Source organism: Anser brachyrhynchus (genome assembly GCF_964034855.1).
Source record: "Anser brachyrhynchus genome assembly, chromosome: 8".
In the NCBI taxonomy this organism is placed as follows: domain Eukaryota; kingdom Metazoa; phylum Chordata; class Aves; order Anseriformes; family Anatidae; genus Anser; species Anser brachyrhynchus.
Genome location: NC_137702.1, coordinates 2,158,189 through 2,177,879, shown reverse-complemented (window position 1 = coordinate 2,177,879; position 19,691 = coordinate 2,158,189). Strand labels below are relative to the sequence as shown.

At 48.9% G+C, this 19,691-nt stretch overlaps 1 protein-coding gene across 5 annotated transcripts in view; it reads left to right on the top strand.

Annotated features, from left to right (window-relative positions):
- Positions 1–19,691, top strand: part of DNAJC6 (DnaJ heat shock protein family (Hsp40) member C6) — a 46,050-nt gene that overhangs the window by 5,976 nt on the left and 20,383 nt on the right. For 2 of the 5 annotated variants that reach the window (XM_080603365.1, XM_080603366.1), the window contains exons 2-4: positions 16,858–17,008; positions 17,891–17,940; positions 18,047–18,195. In XM_080603365.1, the coding sequence (XP_080459491.1) occupies positions 16,858–17,008; positions 17,891–17,940; positions 18,047–18,195 (350 nt within the window). Of the gene's footprint in view, positions 1–248; positions 299–2,767; positions 2,896–3,539; positions 3,784–16,047; positions 16,137–16,857; positions 17,009–17,890; positions 17,941–18,046; positions 18,196–19,691 lie in introns of those variants that run through there. The other 3 variants (XM_080603364.1, XM_080603362.1, XM_080603363.1) reach the window with 3 other exon arrangements.

Here is a 19,691-nt window from a genome sequence, read left to right as displayed (position 1 = left end):
TACAAGCAGTGTCCTGCTGCCTAATGCACTCAGCAGTGGCTGTGCTGTAGGCTTGGGTATGAAACGAGCACAAAAAGGTGGTGGTGGTGGCAGCTGTATTTTTTGTTTGCTTTTAATGTCAAAAACTGCTTTGATTTACACAGGCGTTAAGCCTCCTGGCCCTGGCAGGCTGACTTCTATGGCACGTAGCTCGAATCCTTGATAAGGTGGCAGGGTGGGTTCCTGGGCTGTTGAAGGGTTCTCTAAAACATAGCTGTGGCTGAATGCCATCAGCCTTCCTGGAGAAGTTGCAGGGAAGGTAAGCAGAATTAAATGAGCTTACAATGTTTTTTTTGTTATTTTTTTCCCCTCCCAGAAAGTTCATTTTACAGATTATTTGTTACAAGGCCATTGAAGGAAGTTTAAATCTGGGAGCCTGTGAGTTAGGGTGGTTTGGTTAGGGTTTGAGCCCTTTGAAGAGAGAGGAGGTAAAAATGTTAATTCTCAGCATGCGGTGATGGCACAGGGTCCCACCGCAGAGGACACAGTGCATGTAAACACAAAGAGAAAGGAAAGAAGAAATTACGGTGCCTTGAGGTGCAGAGAGAGTGATCTGCCCTACAAAGCAGTACCAGGTGCTTTGGGAAGTGGGAGTACAAAATCAAGCAGTGGGGACAAGCTCTGCCTGCTGTTTAGGGTCAGTGATAGTATGGGAACAATAGGTGGTCTCTTGGCCTTTTCTTTTAAGGTAAGATAAAGGGAAAATTTCAAACATGAATTTTCAAGAAACAAGTGTTTCAGTGAACAGAGTGAGTTTGTTGTTTGCAATGGAATAACTTTGAAAAAAATGTTTAGTTCATTGAATTTTAAAGGTATTGCCTGGGATAGTAAACTAATTTTCAGGCAATAGCTGTACTTCTTTTGGTACCGCACAGTTAGAATGTGTTCATGAAGAATTAAGAGTTTAAGGTTTCACCTTAACTGTGCATCTAGTTGGGAGAGAGGTGGAAAAGAAATAATGCCTCCATACATTTGGTGCTTGATTACAGCTAGCATGAAAGACTTCTGCCCAGGAGAGGCTGCAGCCCAGACGGAGGAGCAGACAGTGTTAGAGCCTGGGCAAATCAATTGACATTTGCAAGGTCAGCAGTGGGGAGGGAGTTTGTATCTCCCGAGTCTCGAGCAAGATGCAGTCCTCTTCATCGCGTCGTTAACATCTCCCGCAGTCCTAATGGCACCTGCCAGCCTTACCGTTCATACATTATAAAAACGTCTATATTATTTTGTAGCATCATTAGCCATGGCTCAATAAGCCTTCGAGGATGCTAATGAATTTTTCTAAGTAGCTGTTTCCCTGGATCTCTTTTTTTTTTTTTGCTCTCATTTTTGAAAGCCATCTGCAATTTTCTTTTTTGTATAGCATTCTTCATGCTGCAGACCTCCAAACAGGAGAAATTGTACGACCATTGACAGACTGGCCCAATTTAAGGTGTGAATTGGGTGAGGAAGGCATATTACTTTATATGTGCTCTTTGGTTAAGCTTCCCGTGGGGCTGGAAAATGAGTGAATATGTGAAAAATCAAATCCCACATAACGTAGTCCCCTAATTCCACCAAGTGCTCTCTTTCCTTTGTAGAACTGGTAATTGCCCCGTGGTGCCCCGGGGAGGCTGTGCTGTCCCTGCTCCGTGCCTGTGCTGATGCTCTGCAGAGCCCAGGCCTGGAGTGTCAGGGTGCTGTGGGATTCCCCTTGGGGAATCCTTGGGAGGAAGACAGCTATAGATCCCCCAAATGCTGGGACAAATCTGGAAAGAGAGGAATTAATGGATTCAGCAAAGAAAATCAAGCTTTCTTTTCTGAATGGGACTGCAGTCTGCCCACTGCAGATGCAACGGCAACATCGGCGTTGGGTAGGAAACGCTGAACCCTTTTCCCGTAAGAACACTTCTGGAAGGACTTTCCTTTCACTGCCTAATGCAGATAGTCCTTTGCAACATCCCCTTGCTGCTCACCTGTGAGAGATGACTCATGGATTCAGGGCACGGTCTCGTCTAAGCTGAGCTCAAGGTGCTGGATGAAGGCCACAGATCAGGCTAGCGAGCACGGGTGACAGTTCAGCATGGGGGTTAGGCTGTGTAGGGCATGTGTTGTGCCAGGTTCCCCAGCTCGTTCCCTCCAGCATGCGCGTGTCCGAGTGCTTGTGGTGACATTACATGGCCTCGATGTGTGCTCTTCACCCAAGAGCCTGGCTTTGCCTCTTCGCCGGTGGGCTGTTACCTCAGTGAGCAAGATAAAGGAGAATCCATCTTGAATCCCTCTCCTCCCCTGAGTTTCTCATTTTAATACTAGAATGCAGAAGGAATTGCCGTATCCCTGGTTGACTAGGACAGACTCACAGATATCCCTCAAAAAGTGCCTGCACTTTTATTTTTGTCTTTGCTAGGTTGCTGCAACTGGGCAATGTGAGGGAGAGGGGCACGTTCCTACTGGTGAGCACCGCAGTCTGTGTATCGCTCTGTACAGAGCAATGTATTAACAGCCCACTAACGAATGGGTAGCAAATTCCCATTTCGAACCTTGAGTTCAAGCTGTTACCGTGAACCACTTATGTCAGGTTAATTCATTTTAGTTTGTTGCTTGTAAATCTGCTTGGATTTTTCTGAGAAAATTCTGGGTCACAGATGTACCCGGTCTGCAGCGTAATGTGAAATTGTGGGAGTTACGTAAACAGGCACGCCTGACGAGGTACGGCCCTACCAGCTGCCCCCTGCCCTGCAGTGCCAAAGAGGGAAGTTTAAGCTAAATGGTGGAAATATTTCAGGTTACGGCCATTGCTTACAGAAGTGCTTGGTGGTGGTACTGCTTCAGAAGCAACCCCGCTCTGTTTTTTGAAGCAGAGTACTTTGTGTCCTTCCCGTAAGAGACCAAAGGCGTGTCTGTCATGTCTGGATGCTACAGATTTTTTTTTTGGTCTTAATTTTTCCTTAAATTAAAGAGAAATGAATGTATTAGAATGAGTCCAGAGGAGGCTGCGAGGACGATCGAGGGGCTGGGTCACCTCTCCTGTGAAGACAGGCTGAGGGAGCCTGGAAAAGAGAAGGCTCAGGGGAGGCCTGATGGGGACCTTCAGCGCCTAAAGGGGGCTGCGGGAGCGATGGGGAGGGGGTGTGTAGGGACAGGGCTGGGGGTAACGGCTTTAAGCTGAAGGAGGGCAGATTGTGAGGAGACACAAGGCAGAAATCCTTCACCGCGAGGGCGGTGGCCGAGTGGGATCTGAGCAGCCTGAGCTGGTGGCGGGGGGCTGGAACCGGCAGGTTCGTGAGCCCCCTTCCCCTCAGAGCCCTCTGAGACCCGCTCAGCAGTGCCGGCAGCGGCCGCTTCCCTTGGGGCCTCCCTCACCCGCCCCGCTCCACACGGAACGGGGCCGGAGGAGCTCCCGGCGGAGCCCCGGCCCCGTCACGGCCCCGGGGGGCGGCGGTGGGCGCCGCTCGACTCCTTCCGGGCCCGCGGGGGCGGGCGGGGGGCAGCGGCCGCCCCGTCCCGGGCCCGCCCCGTCCCTCCCTCCGCCGCCTCCCTCCTCCCCGGGGCCGCTTCTCTTCCGCCCAGCCCGCGGCGGCTCCCGGCTCGGCTCGTCCATGAGCCTGCTCGGGGGGTACCGCAGGAAGCCGGGCGGGGAGGGCTATGAGGCCCTGCAGCTGGTGGAGGGCGGCGGCGGCGGGGCCGGCGAGCCGGGGGCGGGCGGCCGGAGCCCCTCGCGGCAGCCGCAGCAGCAGCGCGGAGCCGATGGCACCATGGACAGCTCCGGTAGGGCCTGGGGACGACAATAGCCCGGCGGGGACAATGGCACCGTGAGGGGGGGGGGAACAATGGCCCCGCGGGGACAATGGCAGCGCGGACAATGGCAGCGCTTTGTCCCGGCCAGCCGCAGCCCCCCCACCCCCTTCCCTGCGGCCGCGGGGTGGGTGAGGGTGCCCTAAATGCACCCGTGGGTGCGTGGCTTTGCCCTGCTGAGGGCTGGTTTGTGGTTGTGTGTGTGTGTGGGGGGGGTGAACAGGGGCGTGCGGCCGCCTCGTCCCCCGGAGGCTTGCTGTGGTCACCGCTGCTCGGGTCCCTCCTCTAAAAAGGCAGCCGTAGAGGTCGAGGGGGGGTGGTTCTGGTGGAGGACGCGTTGCGTGCACCGCTTGTTTATTTTTTTAAGCAGGGAGCGTTGGTCCAGATGGTGTGTACGGCTGGAGGTGGGACGGAGCCCGTCGCCGCTAAACCGCGGCTTCGCGTTTGCCTGGGCCGCCGGTAATGGAGAGCCCGCGTCTGAGGGCTCCTGGGGCTCTGGCTGGGCAGGGTGCCCGTCTCACCCAACGCCTGTAGCCATCACAAACTTCCAGAGATCGAACTCAGGCAGGCAAATGCCCCCATTTACTTGTGGGGGACCAAATCTTGTGTGTGTCCGTCCGTTGCAGCGGCACCATATTGCAGAGATACCCGCGCCGTTCCGTGAAAGGAAGGCGTGGGCCCGAGGCACTCAGCAAGAACTCAATTCCTTAATTCATCGCCGTTGTTTTAACGCGGTGTCCTCCTCTGGGGGAGCAGGGGGCTAATGACCCACGTCTGGACCTGGGCGGGGAGAGTCTTACCTTGCATCTTTTCCACGTTTTCTCTGCTGTAATGGGAGTAATGTTTCCCTCTTTCCCCTTGCCATTTAAATGTGCTTTCTGGAGTTCTTCTCGGGGCTAGCTTTGTTTTTTTTTTTTTAACTTTTTTACTCCTGGACTTCAGAAATGCAATTTAATTTGCTGCTATGATATCTTTGCTACAGTTGCTTGTAATAATAGTATGCGTCAGTAGTTTCTTACTCACAGTAGGCTGCTGTGTTACAGTTATTTGGATTCTTACATTGGCATCCACTGAGTTGGTTAGATATTATGGTCAGTTTAATGGCTGTCATTAAAGCAATCGTTTGAATGAGTTTCCTAGAACTTGAAGAACCAAAGGCGTTAGTGCTGGGGAAGGCGGCGTTCACATCCAGCCAGGTGTGGGAGCATGCTGGAGCTCGTGTCAAGCCGTGGCTTTTGTCTCGCGTCAGCTTGCTGTATTATTTGAGCGTTGCTGTTGCAGTCGTTCTGTTCTGTTTCTTCAAGCCGTTCCGCTCCCTGCCGAGCCAAAAAGAGGTGTTCGCGGATAGCTAGACAATTCCTGTGTTTACAGGTTCTGTGCAACACCCAGCCATGCCAGCAATTCAGCGGCAAACTGCAAAGACATCCCAGAGTGGTAGTTGTACGAACACCCTCTGTCTGTTTCGAGGATGCTCCCCCCTTAAATGCGTGGACTTGAGTAAGGACTGTCTCTGGGGCTCAGAAGGCGACGGCGCGGGGGTCTGCGTTAGCCCAAGCTCCCCTCCTCCTGGGCACTTGGTACTCACTGGAAGCTCCTTACAGTCCCCTGCCTAAAGCTTACAGGCACTAGAACCAGCCACACGCTTGGCAGCAGCAAACCTCAGGCCTTATTGTGGCCCTTGAATTGGGATTATAGAGTTTTTTTTAATACTGTATCTGTTTCATAAGCCTTTTTGGGGGAAAGGGGAGATGGGGGCTCTAAATCTTCGCATGAAGTTCAAAAGGGCTGTATCTAGTGCGATGCTCTGCTTTAAATGTGGGGTCGTACTTGTATCTGCCTTGTTCATTTACTGTCTGCTGATAAATGACCAATTTTTATCAGTTCATAGCAAAGACATTTTTCTTTGCCAAGTACGAAATTATAAAAGCTTAAAGAGCTGTATCCACCCCTCAGGTGTGCTTTTGACTTCTGATGATTCAGTAATTGAAGCTGCTCGTGAATTGTGGAGCAATTTATCTTTAATGCTGTGTGGAGATGGATAGTTCTGGTGGGGGAAATTAGGTAGCAGTATAAGAGAGGGACAGGAAAGGAAGGTGGCCGGGGTTTTGGCTTACTAGTAGCAAGGAAAAAACACCAACATTTTTATTTTTAATAAGTAGATAATATGAATATTAAATACTTGAGCCTCCTTCAGTGGTGGTGACAAAGTCTAAATTCTCACAATGGGGTGCAGCAGAGTGTGTGCTGGCTGGGAGAAGAGACCTGAGTCCCGGGGATGGAGGGGGACGAGGTGGCTCGGTGACCTGTGACAGTGCAAGGGAGCTGCTGCTGCCTCGTGGTGGGGTGCGGGAGCCTCTGCCCTGCACAGGGATGAGGCCGATCCCAAAGGTGGAATCCTTGAGGGGTCCTGGCCAAAGCAGAGCTCGTTCTGTACATCCCCCTTACCTGAACTCCCTTGTTTCTTTTTTTTTTCTTCTGGTTTTAAATGATGGTTTCATGTGTGGCAGAACAGCTGCTGCCTGCGTTATCAAAATGGCTGTTTGCAGCTGAGGAGTGAAATGGTCCTGAGGTCCCAGCCTGCATACCCAGCACCGCGGGATGTTTAACGCAGCAGGCTGCGAGGGCAGGGGCTGGGCTCTGTCTGGCCGAGTCACTGCTGTGCTTGGGGCTGTTACAGAGCACCCCGGTGAAGCTGCAGAGCTGGAGAATCAAAGCTTCCTCCCTCCCTCTTCTTCTCATTGCTCATCTGCACTAGGGCAGCGCACTCCAGACACAGAAAAATGGCCTTTACTGTCTGGAAGGCGTGTGTATAGATTAATATTAGGTGGTTATGGGAGTTAGACCGGTGAGGATTTGTGCTGAAGGCAAAGTGCTGACAATTGCGGGGCAAAGTGCTGGTGGATGTAACTAGCTACACCTGCTACTGCTGCAATTACGTGAGCTAACGTGAGCTGAGAGCGGGGCCCTGTTGGTTTTCATGATTAACTGTTTTTTTTTTTAACTAGTTCATAGAAATCAATCTTAAAGTATCATCTCTTACCAGGGGCTTGCTATCTCATAAACGGCTTCTTGCAATGCAAGCCATCAGCGGTTACAGCTGTGCTGTTGACTTCCAACCACTTAGGATTATTGGCTTAGTGTTTGGGGGGCTGGTGTGGGGCTGCACGGAGCTGCTTGCCCCCTGCTGCTTGCGACTGGGGGCTGTGAGCACTGCAGGGCTCTGGCCGCTGTTTGCAGCGTCTGAGCTTGGGAAAATCAGACTGCGAAAGTCTCTGGGGCTGGTAAACACTTGGTCCAGATCGTTAAAAATTCATCTGCTCCCGTAGCCTGTGCCATGCAAGGAAGCACTAACACGAGCGGTTTAACTGGAGAGGTGACCATTTGGGCTGCTGGAGGCCTGCCCTAGGGTACCTGAGCTCATGCTCCCAGGCAGTGCAAGTGGGAACTCCTTACACTGGAGTCCCTCACTGTCAGGGTTGGGTTTAGCTCAAAGGAATCAAGAGCAGAAACTTTATTTGAGGTAGGGCAGCTGTATCAGCTAGGGCTGGTATCTGAAGCTCCCTCCGTGTGTTATCACCGTGTCTTTGCTTGCTTTAAGCTCTGCTAGGCTCAAACCATTCAGAATGAAATGCTGGCCTGTGTGTGGTCTGAGATTTAAATTGCAGTGTTGCTCCCTCGTATAGGCTTATGTTTAAGTTCTGCGACACCTGGGGTGGGCACTGAAGCTCTGTGCAACTGCAGCGTGTGCCCTGAGTGCTCAACTCTTGATGTAACACTTTTAACAACCCCTACAGAATAGGCTAGTTGCCACATAAAAGCACAATCGTAGTGCCTAAGTCCATCTTGGTCTCCAACGGGACCGATGTGTTTCTCCTCGCTGCTCATTCATCCAGAAAGCTGCTGGGTTTGAGGCTGGAGGGGAAGGGAGATGGAGGGAGACTCGAGCTGGATCTGGCAGGACACAAAACATCGCAAGTCCCAAAACCGAATTCCAGGAAGAGCGTTAATGTAGTTCTCCTTTTGTCTTCTTAACCTAAGTTTCTGGACGTGCTCAGAAGATGAGAAGCAGGCGGTGAAGAAGCAATTTATTTTGGCTTTTGCTGTGGCATTCAATAATGCTTTCTTAGCAGCTTGCTGTGTACTGAAAGAGGAGGAGGAGGTTCTAGGAAATGCAGAGAGATAAAAGTAACAGCAAGGATACGTGTTACAAAAGGAGCAAACTCTCTTTCTGTGCTCTTCTGGGATGTTTATAAACTGCCTAATCTACAAAATGGCTTTTAAACACTCGGAGGCTAGCCTGGCTTGTGCTACATACTTCCTCAGGCAGCATAACTGCAAAATAAAACGTTTTAAATAAATTGCGAGTGTTCGAGTCGAGATTTCTTTAGCTGTTTTACTCTTGCAAACCTAATCTCTTGTATGCTGGTGATTACTTTTCACTGAGTCAGGAGAGAGACGTCTCCATGTCACTGGCACGGAGACAAAGGCTGGCGCTGACAATGTTGTCTTGTCTTCTTTTCTAGCTGCATTTTCAAACAGGGAGGCTCAGTTTAATAACTCCTTTGTTTGTGTGGTGTGTTTTGGACACTTGAATGGTTTGGTGTTGGCAATAGCTTTTTTTTCCCCCTTTTTTTTTTAATTGGTAGGGAGGTGAGGCAGAGAGAATGTCAATCACCTTTAAAGACCAATTTCACGGTCTGTGCCAAAATGACAGCGTTCCAGCCTCAAATGCTTTTTGTTCACTGTAATATCACTTTGATAACTAAGGAAAAATACGTAACAAGTTAAACAAACTTGGCACAGTACTGAGGGGGGATATTTTTCCTCTCTCAACACTTCTAAACAATGAAACAACAAAAAAAAAAACCTCTCATTGTTGAAATCTTACATATTGCTTAGTTAATGGTGCGAGTGGCATCCTTAACAATTTCTCAAGCAAGGGCAGGGATGTCTTAATTCTTAAAATTTCCATGAAGTTTACATTTATGCAGTCTCAAATGAACCTTCAAATAATAAGCCTTGGGCTCCTGCAACGTTAGCTTTAGAACTTTGTCTCAGGAGGACACAGAAGGAAGCTCCTGAGCCTCCCTGCCCTGTGCTGCCCGGGGCTCTGAGCGCTTCCTGGCCAGTGGCCCCGTCCCAGCCCACCCACAGAAAACCGAGCACAGAAAGGGATGTGAGTTCTCGTGGGAGGAGGAATGCAGCTTTTCATCCCAGCCCCGGGACGGAGGCACCACTGGGCATGTCACCCAACATCTGCAGAAATGCACAGGTACGTATTTATGCGCATATCTGTGCATTTCACACACTTAAGGTGTGAGCCCAGGCCTGGTCCTGTTGGAAACGTCTCCTTTAGGAGCTTCACAGTTCGTAGACTCACAGGCTGGTTTGGGTCGGAAGGGACCTTAAAGCCCACCCAGCCCCAACCTCTGCCATGGGCAGGGACCCCTCCCAGCAGCCCAGGCTGCCCAAACCCCATCCAGCCTGGCCTTGGGCACTGCCAGGGATGGGGCAGCCACAACTCCTTTGGGCAGCCTCGGTGTCTCATCACCTTCATAGTAAATAATCTCTTTCTCATATCTAAACTAAATCTATCCTCTTCTAATTTAAAGCAGTTAACTTTCTTTCCTCCCAAGGTCTGTGCCGTGTGAGCCCCTTGTAAACTTACAGTAAAGGAGGACTGCTCGTAGCTTTCTGGGGTGAGAAAGGCAGAACAACACAAGGTGGCCTTTCTGACAGAAAAAGACTTCTTGACAAAGCTGCCAAGAAGTTCTTGAGCAGGCAGTAACACAACTCCGAGCCGTGAGGCGGTTTCTCGATGATATGCCAGCTATGTCAGGTTTAAGGTCTGGGTGTGTGCGGTGCCAGATAACCGCAGGAAAGCTGTGGTAAATAAAGAAGCAAAACAAAAAAAAACACAAAACGACAACAAAACCCAACTATGCCCTCGCTTGAATAAATTATTTAAGATGCCTTAGTGCTCGGGATGTCTGCGCCACAAGATGGGTCTGTGCTGAACCCGCTGTGTGCTGAAGTGGTCGGTCCCTGTGGTGGAAGGGGCAGTACTGACTGAGGAGCGGTGGCTTTGGTGGCCACACGCCCTTCCCGGCCCTACCGAAGGCTCCAAATTCTCGCTCTGTGCTTATGTCCTGTAGCCCATCTTCTCCCAGCTTCACCCAGTACTGCTTGTCTTGCAGTTTGAGTTGCTGCCTCTGCTCCTTACGCAGACCACCTGGTTCATACGTGAAGGCCTGGCCTTGAGCAACGTGGCCTAGTGGGAGGTGTCCCTGCCCGTGGCAGGGGGTTGGAACTGGATGATCTTTAAGGTCCCTTCCAACCCAAGCCATTCTGTGACTCTGTATTTGTTTGTCCCCCGTGTTTCTGAGCTGGCTGTGTTCTCAGGGAGCTCACGCGGGCCTAGTTCCTCCCAGCGCAGCCAGCCCCTGCTTGGTTCCCCCAACACGCCTCGGGTGAATCCAGCTTTTTCTTCCTACTCCAGAACTGCTGGTTTTGTCTTGAACAGTCTTGTTGTTAATACGTTTGCTGCAAAATATCCCAAGGGTGCGGTTGTTAGGGTGAGGGATGACTGCTTTATCATCTCCTGATCTTGGCTCTGATGAGGCCTCGTCCTGTGCTGGGCTCATGGCACATCTCCCTCTGTGGCGTTGGTCCGGTCAGGGTCTGTTCGTGATTATAACCCTCCCCTAAACCTCCCGTTGGCCATGCAGAAGGCAATCCCGTGTGCCATAGCCTCTTTTCTTGGGGGGGTTACACTTGCTAAAACAACCTCCTGCTGTATGCCTCCAGTCTGTATTTTAAACCCCAGGGAAGAGCGACGGCCGTGTGTGGGTTTTGGCTGGACGAGCGACGACGTGACCAAACGGCACGGCTGTTCGGTGCTGCCATACTGCAGCTCTGCTCCACACGGGTGTTGCTGTGTGCTTTTGCAGAATAACCTTTTAGTTTCAGCTATCTGTGCTCGGTCTGGTGGGGAAGCTAGCACAAGCAGGAATCTGGGGCAGCGCGGGAGGAGGGGACAGATGAGACTGGTAGCAAAAAAATTAGCAAAAGCATCAGTCTTCAGGGCCTCTGTGAGTCTGAGGAACTTGCCCATTAATTTCGGAAGTAGCAGTGCTCTCCTTTCCATTGCTGCTTTGGGCGCCTCTGTTGCTGCTGATTTCTCCCCAGCCTTTTCTAGTCCCTTTGCAACCCACGCAGTTCCTTTGAAAAAGTCGATGTAATCCTGACACGTGGGCTCTCTCTGGCCTGGGAGAGGGTGTGAGTGAATGGAATAGCAGGGATGTTTCGGAGTCTTTGCTTAAATTTTACAAAGCTTAGCCCCCCCGAGGAGGGCTGTGCACTAGGAGGAATGGTGAAGGAGGCTTGGGCTCAGGGCTCGCAGACTGTGCTCTTTAAAAACGTATCTGACAAGCAAAGCACTCAGTTTTAAACACTATTGATTATCACTGGATGCAAAGGAGCTGCCTGCCCAGATAACTTCATTTAGAAATATTTGCCACCCTCCCCCTTGAAATGGGAGCTTTAGCTCTTCCAGTAATGCCTGCATTGATTTGCAGTCTTTGAAAGGTGACGTGCTGAGTGTGGAGGATGCCTCAGCGTGGGGATGGGAGGACCTGGGGGTGCTGTGGGTACCCAGGGATGTGCATGGGTTGGTTTCTCTGCCCCTGCTCTTCTGCAGACACACAGCCCACCATTTTATGAGGTACCTGTAGGGGATGCTTTAATTACCTGATGGCAGGGTGCCTGCATCAGGGCTGCTCCCCCTCCCCTGCGTGGGCTCCTGTGTGATCCTGAAGGGAAGCTCGTAAATACGATGGGGCTGCAGTAACCTGGATTTGTGTCTCTTAATTCTGGTTTGAAATCGTGGCCTGCCTTACGCAGCCTTTGCTGGGAGAGGAACGTGAGCTGAGGCTGCTCCTCAGCATGGCTGCCTGGGGGCACGGGGGGGCAGAAGCACAAATAGTATCATTTTTTGATGGGTGCTCCTTAAAAAAAAAAAAGAAACGAACAAAACAATTCGGGCGTTGTTGCTGAAGCCACAACAACAGCAGCTTGACTTCTTTCAGATGGGAACCTTTAAAAGGGCCCTTTCTGTAAGGCAAGGGGTGGGTGCCCGCCACCGCGTCTCTTGCTCCCCGTTCACATTGTGCCCTGGTCATCACGTGGGGCAGCGACAGGCAACCCCAAACCCCAGAAGTGCTTGGTGCAGAGGGAGAAGGCTGAAAACTTCCAGAAACCTGGAATTGGGACATGAATGCAGCAGTTATGAGCATTTTCTCAGCATAGTGTCAGCCTCTGGTACCATAGAAGCAGAATACAGAGGAGCACATAATGCTCCTAGACTACCCCCATGCATGGCTTTGGCTTGAGGGAGAGCTGAAATCCTCCATAGCTGGGTTCTCTTTACCTGATCCATCTCTCCCATGCTTGACTTCAAGTCAGGTTTTACTTTGCTGTGGAAAAGTGACACCTGCAGTGACATCGATTTACAGGAGCTGCAGCCACTTCGGGGTGTGTAACGCACTCGTACAGAGGTATGCACACAGGGAGCGGGGGGAAACCAGTTGTATCCCCCTGCCAGGGACCGAGCTGCACGCAGCGGATGGAGATTGCAGCAGGTTGTGGTGAGGAAGGTATCCACTGCTTTTCAAGGGGGTGGCAGATGATAGTTTGACTGCTTTTCTAGGAAAGATCCGTGGTGAGGAGCAGGGAGGATTTAGTTCTTGACTCCTCCTGAAGCACAGGCAGTAGCTCTCTGAGCAAAAAAAAGAGTTTGACATTGAAGATACTATTACATATAGCTTTGGCAGGCCAAGATGAACCTGCTTCCTTTCCTATGGTTTCATGTCTGCTTTTGCCCTTTCAGGCAAAAAGGGTTTTCTGACTCTCAGTAAGTAACATGTGAAACGTAGCACTTAGCTGCCTGCTCTTCCATTTCTAGATGTCTTGTTTTCACCTCCCCACTCTCAAGCGAAGTATTGCTTCATCAGCGTAAATGTTCAAACTGACAGAGTCTTAAATGTCACTTACATGTCGGCTCGCTTCCCCCTTGATTCCCGGTGGAGCTGGAAGCCGTGACCTGTGGTTTGTGGGTCTGTGGGTTCTGGTGCTCGGGGACCCCCAGACAGACAAGGACCCCAACATGCAAATCTTGAAGGAAAAGCTTCCAAAACAGGTGTTGCTCGCTTGCCCCAAGCAAGGAGAAAGCTTAAGTGCTTTAATTAAAATACCAATGCTCTCCAGCTCCCATCCTGTACCACGCAGCACAAGGCTGGTGCTGTGCAGAGGCTCCTTCGGTTGCAATCTGCCCAGATGTGCAGAAATCCCACCCTTTGGCTGCTGATGGGAACGCGTTGCGGCAGGAACACAACTGTACGACAGGCTTGAGTTCTGTAAGAAGGCACAGAAGGCTGTTGCTCCATTTGGCGGAGCAAAAAAACCCACCAAACTTAGCTTGTCATCGGGATTGGTGAAGCTTCTCGCTTCCACACTGCTCCGTTGGCTTGGAGCACTTGAGTGCAGTCATCACTGCCGTCCCCTAACAGAGGTAGTCCAGGAGAGCTGTCCCACGCGATGTCTCAGGCACTCTTTGCAGCACTAAAATCCCGACATTAGAAGTTCCTTGGCCAGGAAATGGAAAGGCTGTAGTTAGCAAGCGATCCCTCTGAAACCTGTGCTACAAATACAGGTCAGAAGCGTGTCTCTGAAGCGCACCGAGTCTCAGGGAATATCCAGTAACTGGGTTAATACCGGGTTCTTGCTGTATAAGGAGCAAGATGCATCTCGTGCATGGAAATTAATTCTCCCTAACAAGACTTCTGGACAGCAGCTCTAACGCGTGGCCTGAGTTAGCTGAACTGCTGCGTGATGACACGCTGAAAGCTGGGACGTGCCTTTCTGCCACTACCTACTGCCCTGCCCAAAGCAGCGGTGATCACCCCAAAACCTGAACCCCCCCTTCCCTCCAGGCTCCGAGGGAGCCCCAGCGAGCTCGTCCCTTCAGACCTAGCGAGTGTCCTTGGTAGCCCGGGCTTGGGTCTGGAGGCAAGCAAGGGCAACCGTGTCCCATCTCATTTGCAGCACTGAAGCCCTCTCTGTTAGAGGGGCCATCTCTGGGCGTGCTGCAGGGACGAGCAGTGGCAGCGGTAGGTGACACCCAGACAGGGGGCTGACTTCCACAGCACCTGTCACACATGGGAGCTGTGGGTGTCCTTCGGAAAGGTCTGCAGCAGCTCTAAAGGTCTGCGTTTACAAGAGGGACTTAGCCCAGAAGTGTTTTATTCAGCAAAAACTGCAGGAGCAGGCTGGCGTTTCTTTTTTCCTTTTTAATGAGATTTTTCAGCTGTTCTCATGGGTTTCTGTGTACGTTGTCAGCTCCGTGTGCTAATGCATTAACACTTTCTGCTCTGCTGTTGGGATTCATCATCCCTTTATACACCTTTATGCTTTGTAGGAGATGCTGCCTATTAGAGGAGCCTTCAAATGCATTTGTTTTGCTCCTCTGTGAGCAGCTAGCAGAGGCTGTATCGTGCTGTAACAGAAGGATGGCCTTTGTCAGCACGGGGCATGCTGCTCTGATCCGGTGGCTAAAACATGCCTGAGCAAATTAGCGCACCTGGGATAGAACTGAGTGATGGTATGTTGTAAGCTTCCTCAACAGCTTCCCAGTAGCTAAGCAATACTTTCCTCATGGTGGTCATGTAGCACCAGCTTGCATTTCTTGTTCAGCATTCCTTTTGGTCTCTCTGTTCTAGTGCATATAGTAAACTTGGAATTAATTGCTAGCTTTTATTCTTTTTTTTTTTAGGAATGGAGTGAAATTCTCTCTATGTCTAGTTTCCCAAAGATTCTAGGTTTTCCATGTCCTTGAAGGCTTTCTGTTACTCACAGAGCACTTCCAAGAATAAAATGTGTTCAATACCCACTGGCTCTCTGATCCCTTTGCTCCCCCTTTCCTCATTCCAAGTTACCATCTTTCTCCCTTCCTTTCCTTTAAAAGCTGACCTGCAGCTCTGCACATGCCTTTTGAACTTCACTTCTCTATCCCTGAGCCTCCTAACACAGTAATGTGGAAGCAAAGTATTTGAAGAAAGATCAAACGCTGATTCCCTATTTGGAAGCCAATGAGCTACTTCCTTTTTTAATTTTTTATTTTTTATTCATATTTGAAGTAGACACTTCAAAGTGGTTCGGAAAGGAAATGTTCCTGTGCCTTGAGAAGGCATCTTCTGTTCTGAATCAGCAGAGTATTGCCCATCTTTTTAGAAGCACAATGCAGAGGAGAAGCTATTGCCTCTAATGTTACCAGTTTTGCACGTAGGTCACGTGCACGTGGACTGTGGCCGCATCACAGTGCATTAAGCACTCTTGGGCATAGGGGAATAAATAGCATCACTTTACCAATGGAGTCTCCGGTTTAACAATATATATTGCCTTTATTGATAGCTGACGCTGGGTTTGAAAGAGTGAATAACGTTTAAGTGGGTTTGGATCTAGGTCTTCTGACTAATCTGACATAATAATGAGGTAGCAAATGTTTAATTAGAGTAATGTAGTTGAAGTTTGCTAAGTCAAAATAGTTGAGTCCTAGCAAACAAAAAGTAATTTAGGTAGTCAAGAGCCTACCTTATAGCTAATAAAATATAATTTTACTGGTTTGTGTCTAACAAAATTCTGCAATAAAACAAAACCATGTTTACTCAAGTCTACATTCAATTTATTATATTTGTCTAAGAATGACTTATGCTATTAACACAGCAGTGGTATAATAAGAAAAACTGCAATGAATTGGTTTTCGGTTAAGGGAGTGGAATAGTTATTCTGGTATAATTGCAAAATACAAACAGTTGAGGTGGAACACCACATCACAGTCCATCAAAATAACATTTAAATGGCTCTTGCTCTACGTTAGTCTCCTCTCGACTGTGGGAAAGGAATTCGCAGGGAGCTTTGTGCTGTTTCACACGTCCCTGAGTTAGAGATAATGAGGAAAACAGCAGCAGAACCAAAAACTTGAGCAAGGTCGAGATAAAGTAAATTGGCTACGGTGTTAAAGATGAGCTTTGGGCAGTGGCCGATTGCTGGCTGGCTCAAGGCGCGTGTCTGAGGGTCTCTAACCAATTGTAAGACAGATTCGGGCGCGTGGACAGCGCGTGGGGCTACGAGGAAAGTATTTGTAGTAGTGAAAAAAGGGCAATAAATGTTCTCCTGTTCAAGAGCCATCAGGAGTCCGTGTCGTGCATCCCTTCACTCGACTTTGCAGCTTCACGATGTTTCAAGCTGTGAGGAAAAAGTATACCAAGGAGGTGAGCCTTGCTCTGCTTTCTCCTTGTCTATTTGCTGATTCCTATCCTAATGCTGCAAATGTAAAAAATATTCCAAAAGGTTCTATTTCTCAGGTGGAAAGTTTAATTTCTGGACTTTCCTCTATTTTCTTTCCAAAGACCAAACTTCTGCCATCTTTCACACAAGGAAATCTGACCGGACTCTTAAATGACTTGAAGTCACTCTGATTTCTCCTGTATGCATAGTCATAAGTCTATAAGTCCTATATGCATGTAGTCATAAGGCAACCTTCAGTCATCTAGCTGCAGCCAAATTGGTAGCTGTGAAAGTCGTGCCAAAGAGCTGTTACATGTACTAGTCTCTCTTTCTAGCCCCTGTAGAGGTAGTTGTTGGTTTGGACTTGGTTATGATCAGCAGATCAGGTACGTGCTGAAGACCTGGCCTTGCTTTGGGTTGGGTTGAGAGGCAAGGGAGCTTGGATGGCAGTTGTCTGTACTGTACCGATACCATGCAGTCAACCTACATACAATGCCGAGGGTCGCTGACACTTTCTGTGCCTAGAACATGCAATTTCTCATCTCTGGAAAACCATTACTTTAATAAGCAAAACTACTTTGGGCCTACACTTGACTTGCGGCAGTTCACATGAATATGTTTGGTCCGAGTAGAGCAATGGGTTTGTTGGCTCTGTGGATTTGTTCCAAGTAAGTGACGTGGGGTTTGCTTTCGTTGTATTTGAAGGTGCCTCATCACCAGACATGGAGTCCAGCTATGGGGGAGGCTTGCTGGATATGGTGAAAGGAGGAGCGGGGAGGCTCTTCAGCAATTTGAAGGATAACCTGAAGGATACCCTGAAAGATACATCTTCAAAGGTCATGCAATCTGTTGCCAGGTATGGTACAGCTGGAGCTGGCTAATGCAGGTAGTATCGCTAGCTTCTGGTCTGACTTGCCATCTTAACTAGTGCAACACAAGGAAACTATGCTTCCAGCTACGTAATGAAAGGAGGTGAAAATCACAAGTGACTCCTACAGTCATCTCACAATTGGGTATTTGGCCTCAAAGAAGCAGGAAAGCCAAAGTAAATATCTAAGCGTTAAAATAAATGAACACCAACGTTCAGAAATCCGGAAGAGGCCTCCCCGGTGAAAGCGGGGCACTTAGTTTCTGATTCCTTTGACCCCTGTGGGGTCCTGCTACTCGGCCACTGCATGACTGTTTTGTCACTGGGAATTGGCTCGTGTTGCTGTTCAGTGAGACTCTTCTTGCTGATATAACTGTTCCCCTTGCTAAAACCACTTCCTGAGTTGAAGAAAGAACTGAAGTGACTTTGCTTTGGTCACCTCTGCTCATGGTGGCCCTTGTGCTTGGCACTCCGCCTGCCTCTGAGGGATATGGGGCTAGAGTAAATTAAAGAAGTTTAATGGAGGCAACTCCTCAGAGGCTTTGATCTGTGAAGTGTCTAACAGCTAGAGATTCTCCTGAAAACTGGCACTGAACATTAATGGCAAAAGGGAAAAGGGACTTTTTTTTTTTTTTTTGAAGCTTCTGCATCCATTTAATAGTGTATGTGAACGGAAGGCTGGGTCACTGTCTACAGTAAACTGTTTGTAGCTTCTGCTTAAGACAGAAAGAAAAGAATCGGTTTTAAGATCATTCTCTTCCTTGTGTCAAAAGCAGATCTATGTGGGAAAACAATGTCCTCCTGGCTCCTGTAATGGGCTGTCTTCTGTAAATGTGCATAATGTCTGTCTCCTACTTTGTCTTCTTTTAGTTACACCAAGGGAGAGCTAGATATTTCATACATTACCTCGAGAATCATAGGTAAGTACTGCTGATGGGATAAATAGAACTTGTAGTACCTCGGGGTTCAGAAGTTTATAACCATGTTATGGTGCATGCTCAGCCTGGCTTCTTCTTACCCTTCTAGTGATGTCTTTTCCGGCTGAAGGCGTTGAACTGGGGTTCAGGAACCACATTGAAGACGTACGGACGTTTTTGGATTCCAGACATCCTGACCACTACACAGTCTTCAACTTGTCACCTAAGTATTATCGCAGTGCCAAGTTTCACAACAGGGTGAGTGTCTTCCAAGAGGTTAACAAGCGTGGGGGGAAGCTTTTTTGTGAAATGGGGCGGAAGATGATGCTTCTGTCTCTCCTGTGTGTGGCGGAGTGTACTGCGATGGAAAAGGAATTACAGAATCATTGAGTGGTTTGGGTTGGAAGGGACCTTTATTATGGATGTTTCTAAGTGGTCATGGTCTCTTCTGGGTTTTAGCTGATGCCTGGGACATTAAAGAGTATTAAAGAGATGGAAAGTTCAGGGCATAATGCTTCTATCAGCAGTCTGTGAGAGTGGCACTGCCCTGAGTTGAGCCTGTGCTGCTCTTGACTCCTACATGGTTGCCGGAAGCTGCTGCAAAGAAATAAGGAGTAAACCCTTCAGTTTCCCATGCACTTACAGAGGTGAGCTTCAGAAGGAATTAATGCACAGACTCAAACATATGATGTGGGTGTGTAGGACTTCAGTGTGGTCTGAGCCCCAGTAGATCACTACCAAGAATCTTAATAAATAGCAAATTGCTGGCAGTGCCTTGAGCGTGGAGTACAGATAGCTGTGGGTTACTATATGGGATTATCTGAGGGGTGATGAGGAATTAATAGGAATTATAAAGAAGGTCTAACAAGGATCCTAACAAAAGTGCTTTAAAAGAAATTATCAGTAAAAGGACGTAGATAATTTTCACATTGAAGAATCCTTCAGTGGTACTTTAATCAAGCAGAAGCACTTAAGAGGCAAAGCACAGGACTGTAAACTGGATTTGAGGTGCATTTTGGCTCTTCCACTAGTGCATGATTTTAAAAAAACCACCTCCAGTCTGTCCCAGTTTCCTTCTCTAAAACCAAAATGGCATACAGGGATAGTTCAAGACTCTGGTTCATTAATGGCTTTTGGAGGATATCTCTACAAAACACTGTTGTTGAAATGCAAGGTTAGATCTAATCTAAAAAAAAAATCCTGTTTTTTCCCTCTCCCACAAGGGAGTGATGATTTTCTTATTTTTTGGTAACTTCAACTGAAAGGGCAAGAGTAGTCGCCAGACTTAACCCTCTGTCAGGGTAAGAGAATCTCATGCTGTGTGTAAGCCTCATGCCACTTTGCCTTGAGCTGTAGCTGAATCTATCCTCAGCAATTGCTCTGATCACCAGTAACCGCTCAGTTATACTTGAAGGAAATTTCTCTGTAGCAATCGGTAAGCAGCCATGACTTCAGCTGTGAGTAAATGAACAGGAAAGACTAATTAAAAGATATCAAAGGCTCTGAATCTTCAGTCTTGCTTTGGTTTGGTGCATCACTGTTGCTGTTGGTGGGAGGAGAAAGACAGATCTCTTTTTGATAGCCCAGCATTGAACACCTGTTGGTATTGCTTGACCTGACCGTAACCCCTCCATCCCCTGGACTTTGTCTCCTACCATACCTTGACAGATGACTTTGTAGGTCACTCTCAAAGCATGACTAGGTGCTTTGTAGGCTGTCGCCTTGACACACACATGAAGAAAATGATGCATCTT